Below are 9727 nucleotides of genomic sequence, written 5' to 3'. Positions count from 1 at the left end.
GGCTGAGGGTTGGGTCTTGGAATATAGGGACCCTTCAGGGTAAGTCCATAGAGCTTGTGAAGATTCTTAGGAAGAAGAGGATCAACATTGCGTGTGTCCAAGAGACCAAGTGGGTAGGGTCTAAGGCTAGGGATGTGGATGGTTACAAGCTGTGGTACTCTGGGAGCGACAGGCGTAGGAATGGAGTTGACATCTTAGTAGATGAAGAGCTTAGAGGTCAGGTAGTGGAGGTGAAGAGGATCAACGATAGGTTGATGACTATTAAGTTGGTCATTCGGGGGTTCACCCTGAACGTGTGTAGTGCTTATGCGCCGCAAGTGGGATCGGAGGGGGAGGAGAAGATGCGGTTTTGGGAGGCTTTGGAGGAGGTGGTGAGAGGTGTGCCTAGTTCGGAGAAGATTGTTGTAGCAGGGGATTTCAACGGGCACATCGGGGCGCTACCGGGAGGCTTTGGGGATGTGCATGGTGGTTTTGGTTTTGGGGAGAGAAATGAAGAGGGGTCGACCCTATTGGAGTTTGCGAGGGCCTTTGGGCTGGTGATGGTGAACTCGGGCTTCCCGAAGAAGGACGAGCACCTGATCACCTTTCGAAACGCGGTAGCCAGGACTCAGATTGACTTTTTGTTGCTTAGGAAAGGGGATAGGGCGTTGTGTAAGGACTGTAAAGTCATTTCGAGTGAGAATCTTTCGACCCAGCATAGGCTCTTGGTTATGGATTTGGGTATAAAGAAGAATAGAAAGAGGAGGAGTAAGGAGTGTAGACCGAGAATTAAGTGGGGCGGCCTGACGCCAGTGAATGCGTGGGAGATACGGGAGAGGTTGGCGGGAATGGGGGTGTGGGAGTGTAGGGGGGACGTGGATAGTATGTGGGACAGGGCGGCCAGGTGCATCAGGAAGAATGCAAGTGAGGTGTTGGGTGTTTCTAGGGGCCGGGCCGGGCACCATCGGGGGGATTGGTGGTGGAATGAAGAGGTGGAGAAGAAAGTGGGGACTAAGAAAGGGGCGTATGCTAAGTTGGTGGAAAGTAAGGACGAAGAGGAGAAGCGGGTAAACAGGAAAGAGTACAAGCTAGCGAGGAAGTAGGCGAAGTCAGCAGTCACGGCAGCTAAGATGGCCGCTTTTGAGAGCTTGTATGCAGGGTTACAGGGGAAAGGAGGGGAGAAAAAGTTGTTTAGACTCGCTAAGGCTAGGGAGAGGAAGGGTCGTGACCTCGATTAGGTGAGGTGCATTAAGGGGGAGGACGGTAGATTGTTGGTGGAGGATGGCCACATTAAGAAGAGATGGCAGTCGTATTTTCATAGGCTCTTGAATGACGAAGGGGATAGAGCTATTGTGTTAGGGGAACTGGAGCACTCAGAGGAGTGTCGGGATTTTAGCTATTGTAGACGTTTTAAGGTAGAAGAGGTTAGACAGGCTGTCCGCAGGATGCGAAGGGGTAGGGCGACGGGGCCGGATGAGATACCGGTGGAGTTTTGGAAGTTCGTTGGAGTGGCTGGTGTAAGGTGGTTGACTGGATTGTTTAATGAAATCTTCAGGACGGCAAAGATGCCCGAGGCATGGAGGTGGAGTACCATGATCCCTCTCTATAAGAATAAGGGGGACATTCAGAGTTGCAATAACTATAGGGGGATTAAGTTATTGAGTCACTCTATGAAGATCTGGGAGAGAGTGGTCGAGGTGAGGTTGAGACGGATAGTGTCTATTTCGGAAAACCAGTTCGGATTTATGCCCGGCCGCTCGACGACGGAGGCAATCCACCTGGTTCGGAGGTTGGTGGAGCAGTATAGGAAGAGGAAGAAGGACCTGCACATGGTGTTTATCGACCTGGAGAAGGCTTACGACAAAGTCCCTAGGGAGGTGCTTTGGAGATGCTTGGAGGTGAGTGGAGTACCGCTGGCATATATCATAGTAATTAAGGATATGTATGATGGAGCGAAAACCCAGGTGAGGACGGCGGGAGGAGACTCAGAGCATTTCACTGTCCTGACAGGATTGCATCAGGGATCTACTCTTAGTCCCTTTTTGTTTGCGTTGGTGATGGATGTGTTGACGCGGCGTATTCAAGGGGAGGTGCCGTGGTGTATGCTTTTTGCAGACGATGTAGTTCTGATAGATGAGACTCGAGAGGGTATGAATGACAAATTAGAGGTGTGGAGGCAAACTCTTGAGTCTAAAGGGTTCAGGGTGAGCAGAAGCAAGACAGAGTATGTGGAATGCAAGTTTAATGACGTGAGGCGGGAGAATGAGGTAGTAGTGAAGCTGGAAGCGCAGGAGGTATGTAAGAGGGATAGGTTCAAGTATCTTGGGTCCGTCATCCAGAGTAACGGTTAGATTGACGAGGATGTCTCGCACCGTATTGGGGCGGGATGGATGAAGTGGAAACTCGCGTCGGGGGTGCTGTGTGATAAGAAGGTGCCGCCCAAGCTTAAAGGCAAATTCTACAGGGTGGTAGTCCGTCCAGCCTTGTTGTATGGAGCGGAGTGTTGGCCAGTTAAGAACTCCCACATCCAAAAAATGAAGGTGGCAGAAATGCGGATGTTGCGCTGGATGTGTGGACTGACTAGAGGGGATAGAGTTCGGAATGAGACTATTCGGGAGAAGGTTGGTGTGACTTCAGTGGAGTGCAAGATGCGGGAAGCACGATTGAGATGGTTCGGACACGTGAAGAGGAGGGGCATGGATGCCCCGGTCCGTAGGTGTGAGAGGCTAGCGTTGGATGGTTTTAGGCGGGGTAGGGGTAGGCCGAAGAAGTACTGGGGTGAGGTAATTAGGCGGGACATGGAACAGTTATAGCTCACCGAGGACATGACCCTAGATAGGAAGGTCTGGAGGACGCGAATTACGGCAGAGGATTAGGGCCAGTTTGGGTCGCTAGTGTAGGGAATTACTTGGTGGGGGTTTTATTCTTGTTATGATTCCGTGTTCCGTGTTCCATGTTTTATTACGAATCTGTGTGCTTTCCTCTGCTTTCCTCTGTTTTATATTACTTAGGGGTGCCGTATTTATGTTATGTAATCTGCTTCTGTGCTTTACTATGTGTTTGTGTGGTATCTCGTGCCTTGAGCCGGGGGTCTATCGGAAACAGCCTTTCTACTTCTTTAGAGGTAGAGGTATGGACTGCGTACATCTTAACCCCCCAGACCCCACTAGGTGGGAATACACTGGGTTTGTTGTTGTTGTTGTAAAATTATGGGAACTCCCAGTATCCACCAATATATGCAGTGGTTTTTTTGAGTAATAACAAGTTGCTCTCAGTGTTCTATATCCCAATGACCCATTCAAGGCATGAATCGAGATTTCCTTCTGCTCCATAACTGGCTCTTGTCCCAACTTTTGGCTTTCACCGTAATCTAACTCTTGATCCATCATTTCTTCTTGCTCTTCAATCTCCAAGATATACAACTGTTTCAAATTCGTGCATTTGTGACCAGGGTTATACTTCTCCGAACAAAAGTAACATAACCCTTGTGCCCTTTTCTCACTTATCTCTTCAATACTTAACCTCCTCCTATTCACTCTTTTCTGAGCTACTGGAATACCAGGATTTGGTGTTGATACTAAAGGTTTATTATGAAACCTTGGATCACTTGATCTCTTGGATGAAAAATTCTGAGTATTAGCGAAAGAATTCTGTCTCATGTCTCATGGCTTTAGCTTGAGCAGTCAAGTAGGCTTCCTGCATTCTAGCAGTTTTGAACACTTGCAGTAAACTAGTAGGATTGGTCAGTTTCATAGCTAGATTGCTAGATTTAACTCATCTGTAAGCCTTCCTAAAAAGCAACTAATTGCATTTTCTTGAGATTGATTTACTCTTGCCAATTTTCTCTCAAAGATAGCTTGATATTCTTTCACTAAACTTGTTTGCTTAATCTTCTTGATCTCCTTCATAGGATCATCATAATCGACCCCAAATCGTTCCACCAATGCCATTGCATATTCATTCCAAGTAGGCGGGTGGGTGTACTGTCTATACCTCATGAAAGATTGATGCCATTGAATAGCTTCACCTTCTAGATGTATTGATGCCAATCCCACTCTTTGATCCATAGCAATTTCATCAAATTTAAAGAATTGTTCGACTCTAAAGAATTGTGTGATATCTCGTGACTTGAGCCGGGGGTCTTTCGGAAACAGCCTTTCTACTTCATCAGAGGTAGAGGTATGGACTGCGTACATCTTACCCCCCCCCCAGACCCCACTAAGTGGGAATACACTGGGTTTGTTGTTGTTGTTGTTGTTGTTGTTCGACTCTAAACAACTAGGATTTCACATCTTCCCCTGAAAATTTCGGAAAATCAAGTTTAGAGTAACGAGAATCATTCGAGAACGAATTTAGCGAGACTAATCTAATCTTATTCAACCTTAGATGGGAATTAGGGCGAAATACCTTGCTGGTACCCATAAGGTTTCTGTTTTTGGGTTCCTCTTCCATTGGTTGTCTCTCTCTTGACAGTCTAGCCCCAGAAGCCTCAACTCCATCTTCTACAGGAGAATTATCCCTTCGATTTCCTTCGAGTTGTTCCTTCAATTCTGATATCGTTCGATCCAATTTCTTCAACGATGCTACCTCACCTGTAAGGACTCCCATTTCTAAAACTAATTTCTGCATCATCTCTTAATTCCCCCATTTCCGTTGGAGAATTATCATTAGACCTTGTTGATTTCGTCATTGTGACCAAGAATCTGAGTGGCTCTGAACACAATGATAGCCAAAATGCAGGGATTCACAAAGGAATCCGAGGTTTTAGCAGCTAGACAGGTGTTTTTACGGAGAAAACTCAAGTAATCAGCTATGGGGGTGGGTTAGGAAAGAAGATGAAAATAGAATTCAATTAGGAAAATTGTATTATAGTTCAAAATTATCCTCATTATTGTAGTCCATACAAGTATTTGTAGTAACCAACTTTCCCTGCTATCGAACAACCACTTAACCAACTAACAAACAGCTAAACTGATCAACTAATCAGTTATGATGACTCATCCATGACTCAACTAACTAATGCTGACTCAGCTAACTACTTCACTGCATTACAATATTCTCATTTCACTAACACATGTAACATATGAGATTCGTATATCTTTACCGAAGATATTTTCAATAACAACGAAAGCGATTGTTATATCATCTCTCCTAGTTCATTTAATGTTCTGGTTTGTCTGAAGCAGCTACTTATGAAATTGGCTAAAGGTAGCAGCCTTAGATGCCAACCCCAATTTGCCTCCTTACTGATACAACGAGTGGTTTCCGACCATGCGGAATAGTGGTGGAACATTTTAATTGGTGTTTTCTTTCATATGTCTATTCCCATTATGATCATTGAATAGGTTTTAGTTTTCAAAATTAACTGGTGGGAAAGAAGGGCCAGTTAATACCTCCTCGAAAGTTATTATTCAGGTTCTCAATTCTGCTCCAACAACCTTATGTATTTGCTAGACCATCTTGAAATGATTAAAGATTAACTCGTTTTGAACAGAAAAAAACACATTCCTTTTAATAGTAATTTTGATATAGTGGATTTCTATTTTCTTATAAGCGTTCAGATAGAATTAGTTACCAAATTCGGTCCATTATTCATCCCTACTTAATTTGACCATCTAAGCTTGGGTGGACTGGTTTGAGCATAAATTGGTATTTACTTTTGTGTTTTATGAATAAGTAGACGCATTCATCTTCATGAAGACTTCTCTCTTGCTGCATACATGTTAAATGCCTAAAAGTATTCGTCACACATTTTGTGTCTTTGTTCAATGTTGTTTAGGCACACACTGCAGTTACTCGAACTGAGGAACCAAAATGGTGGGAGCGAAATGCAGGGCCTAACATGGTTGACATTCATTCGACACAAGAATTCTTGGATGCTCTAAGTCAGGCTGGAGATAGACTTGTTATTGTTGAATTCTATGGAACATGGTGTGCTTCCTGCAAAGCACTATTTCCCAGGGTAAGCACTTGATGCGCCTGTTATGAAAGCCTATGATTTTACACCGGTGCTGTTATTTCTAATGTAAAGAGAATGTTTAAAGAATATAGTTCTTTCTGTGTCAACAACTTTTAAGGATCTATGAGTAGCTGTATACTCATATTTTTGGATTCCCACATTGATTGAGACCAGGGCTATTTGGTCTCCGGATATGGTTTTGGGCAATCATTTTCTCATGAACTAGATTTGTGGGGTTGAGTTAGGCTAAGGTTCATTTCTTTGTCTTTTAAGAAAGATTCATCCCAATTCTCGTTTATGATGTTGGGGCCCATATTAGTATGGGAAAAGGACTCGGTCTGACTCATTTAAAAACAATTGCCCCATGTTTGCGCCATTGGCCATGCCAGTTGGCCTTTTTAATCTCACTAAATGTCCCTTTCCTAATTTGGGTCATTTTGGCTCTAGTAGTTCAGATACAGTTCATATACCATACTAATACGATTCATATACTATACTGATACAGTTCGTAAAAAAAATAGAGAAGCGAATTTATGGGTGAAAATTGTATTATTGTTGTATAGAATATGCATTTATATAATATGATTTACATAGAATTTGTATTATTGTTGTGTGTGTGTGTATATATATAAGATGCATATAGAAATTGTGTATTTATTGTATATAGTATATATCTATATAAGATATGTATCGAAATTGTATCAGTATTGTATAAGCTGGCAGCAAATCGCTAAAAAATGTAATTAAAATTCAATGACCATTTTCGGATCAATAGTTTCAACCGAAGTGCTAATTTTGTCCTTTCCCTTAATAGTATATATGTTTCTCGGACTCTTCAAAAATGTCAATGGGTGCGCGTCGTATTATCCAAAAGAAGTATATATTTGGAGAATCCGACATGGGTGCGACATCACAAGTGAAGAGTCCTCGCAACTTAGATTAGTGTTGTCTACACCCTAGGTGTCCAACCTTGAGGGGGTGTTGAAGAAGTCCCACATTGGTTAATTATGAGGTCAATGGTCTTTTTATATGGTTTGACAATCCTCACTTCTTGAGCTGGCTTTTGGGTTTGAGTTAGGCCCAATGTCCATTTCTTGTCATGGTATCACAGTGAAGTCCATCCCAATTCATTGTTTCCGATGTTGCCAGGGGTTTGGAGTCCCACATGGTTTTTAACAATTCTCTCCCCATGAGCTAGCTTTTGGGATTGAGTTACATCCAAGGTTTATTTCTTTGTCACAAATGAACTGGAATCATTATAATCTGTTCTTATGTCCATTTAGAATATAATTCTAGTTAGAGGTAAAAGAAACATTTTCCTTACAACTTATTTTCTCTTGTGGGTTTTGTGTTTCTTCAGACAGTAAGATTTGTATTCAATATAGCAGATTGTGTTAGTAGATTCTGTACAGTATTCCAGTGGCCAAAAGTGTGAAAAAAAGCAAAGGTATCCTTCCCTAAACATTTAGGCACTATAACAACTCTGAAAATGATTCAGCTTCATTTACGAGATCCATTCTGCACTACAAATAAAACAAAAAAGTGCGGTTTGCCTTCAGCTTTCGAATAGAGTTGTATTTCTCTTGTGGGGTTGTGCCTAAACTAGGTTGTTTACGATAGTATAAAATTCTAGGGAAGGCTATTTCTTTACATCTAAAGGTTATTGATCACAATATCCCATTAATGTTGGTACTTTTTCCATAGTGTCCTGTATAACCTATTATTTTTTCTTCACTCACTTTCTCTCTTATATTTATTCTCAAAAGATCTCAAATTTATGTCTACAACAGGTTTTGATGCTCTTAAAACAAAATCATTATTCACATGTACTTAGATTTCCATATTGATCGTCTCAACATACTTGCATATTCTAACATAGCAGACACATAGCAGAAGGAAGTAAAATCTTTTTTGGCCACTGAAATTATTTCTTGATACATATCATATAAAGGATTGTGCAAAAGCATAATAAGTTTGAAACATTATCCCGATTCTTGAATTTTGCTGGTGATCCATTTCCCTATACAGGTAAGATGATCTACTAGAACAGGATGATGACCTTTGAATCAGTTTCTTTAAAAGATTTTAATTGATCTCCTCCAAGTCTTTTGCATTGTATATATAGTTTCTTGTTCTACTGATGATTTTCATTAATTTGAGTTGCACAGTGATTGAATCTGTATATCAAGACACTTTAAGAAGATAACTGGTCTTTAAGAATGCTCTCTCCCGTTTCTAGAATTTGATTCTACATTTTTCACTTTGCAGTTCTGCAGAACCGTCCAGGAGCACCCCGAAATCATGTTTCTAAAAGTTAATTTTGATGCAAATAAGTCAATGTGCAAAGCTTTGAATGTGAAAGTCCTCCCATATTTCCATTTCTACCGTGGCGCTGATGGACAACTAGAGTCCTTCTCTTGTTCACTGGCCAAAGTAAGACGTCTGATAATTAGCTATCTTTTACTTGATCATGATGACAAATTGAATTACAAGGTTGAAGAACATGTTGATGCCTTTCTTTCTTAAATACCTTGTATTGTTTCATTCTGGATGGAGTATAAATCAACCTCTATTACTCAAATTTATCAACCTCTATTACTCAAGAATTTTTCTAGGACCATTGTTTTCCGAGTCCATTGTTACTAATAAGTCTTTGGTTATGCACAGCAAAATATTGGCAGTCCTTTTAGATTAATTAACATGATAGCTACTCCTTTTGGATAACCTTCTTGTAATCTTTTATGCAGTTCCAGAAGATAAAAGATGCAATCCAATTACATAACACAGACCGATGCAGTATTGGCCCGCCAATAGGAGTAGGAGATCTCACACTTGAACTCCTTTCTGGGACAACGGATATTCCTGCTGCAGCTTCTACGTAGAGTTGCACGTGTGTTTCAATCTCTATATCAATAGATTGCATCGAGCAACCACGAAAGCTATTTATGATAGTTACTATATATGATCATTTTCACTTTTTGGTTGCTACATAGTGAACCACTGTAGTTAATGATGTAATTATATGCTCCATTCTTTGAGACCATTGCTGTATAAATACTTGCAGCTTATATAGGGATTGTTCAATGGAATTTTTGTCGTTATGTGGAAAAATTAAGTCCAAAGCACTACTTCCTGTCATTTATGATACTTTTCCATCTGTGATCATGACTTGAAACTAAATTGGAAAGTTTTATTGATCAAACGAATTTGTACAATCAGTCAAGAGTTTGGCAATCAAATAAACAAAATCCTAAATCGACTAGCTAATGCAATGGATAAGAAGAATTAAGGAGGAGAAGAGAGCAGAATGAAAAGAGAAGAGAAGGAAAATAAGAAGCAAAGGAGGGAAGCAAGGAAGAGGATAGTTGAAGAAGAGAGGGGGAGAGAAAAGATTAAGGGTGTGTTCGGTAGGAAGAAAATTTTTCTTCTATTTTCTTATGCTTGTTTCACTAAAAATCTTGAGAAATATTTTTCTTACGAAAACAAGTTTCTTCAAATCAAAGAAAATGACTTCCCTTTTTTTTTGGTTTCCCATCCGGTGTTCGGTGTCCGCATCGAAGCCCCGACTAATACGGATCGCGCATTACAGGATCCATTAAGGTGGGCCAACAGAGTTTTCTTCATACCCAGGGTCGAGCCCTTGACCTCTGGTTAAGGGTGGAACAACTTCATCCACTGCACCACAACCCATGTTGATAAGAAAATGACTTCCTTAATTAAAGTAGGAAAAACAAATTGCAGTATTTCCACTCCTACCTTGGCCTCGAAACCACTAAATCCCCCCCCCCC

The 9727-nt window shown here is 41.3% G+C and overlaps 1 protein-coding gene across 1 annotated transcript in view; it reads left to right on the top strand.

The window, feature by feature from the left end:
- LOC107877965 (thioredoxin-like 2, chloroplastic) overlaps nt 1-9049 on the top strand; it is an 18148-nt gene extending 9099 nt beyond the window's left edge. Inside the window, exons 2-4 of the mRNA XM_016724798.2 lie at nt 5759-5941; nt 8207-8371; nt 8686-9049. Of these exons, the coding sequence (XP_016580284.1) occupies nt 5759-5941; nt 8207-8371; nt 8686-8820 (483 nt within the window). The 3' untranslated portion in view covers nt 8821-9049. The remainder of the gene's footprint in view (nt 1-5758; nt 5942-8206; nt 8372-8685) is intronic.
- Nucleotides 9050-9727: the final 678 nt, after the last annotated feature.

This window comes from Capsicum annuum, chromosome 7, assembly GCF_002878395.1.
Source record: "Capsicum annuum cultivar UCD-10X-F1 chromosome 7, UCD10Xv1.1, whole genome shotgun sequence".
Lineage (NCBI taxonomy): Eukaryota > Viridiplantae > Streptophyta > Magnoliopsida > Solanales > Solanaceae > Capsicum > Capsicum annuum.
The sequence above is the reverse complement of the archived record's forward strand: the minus strand, read 5'-3'. Positions and strand labels throughout refer to the sequence as shown.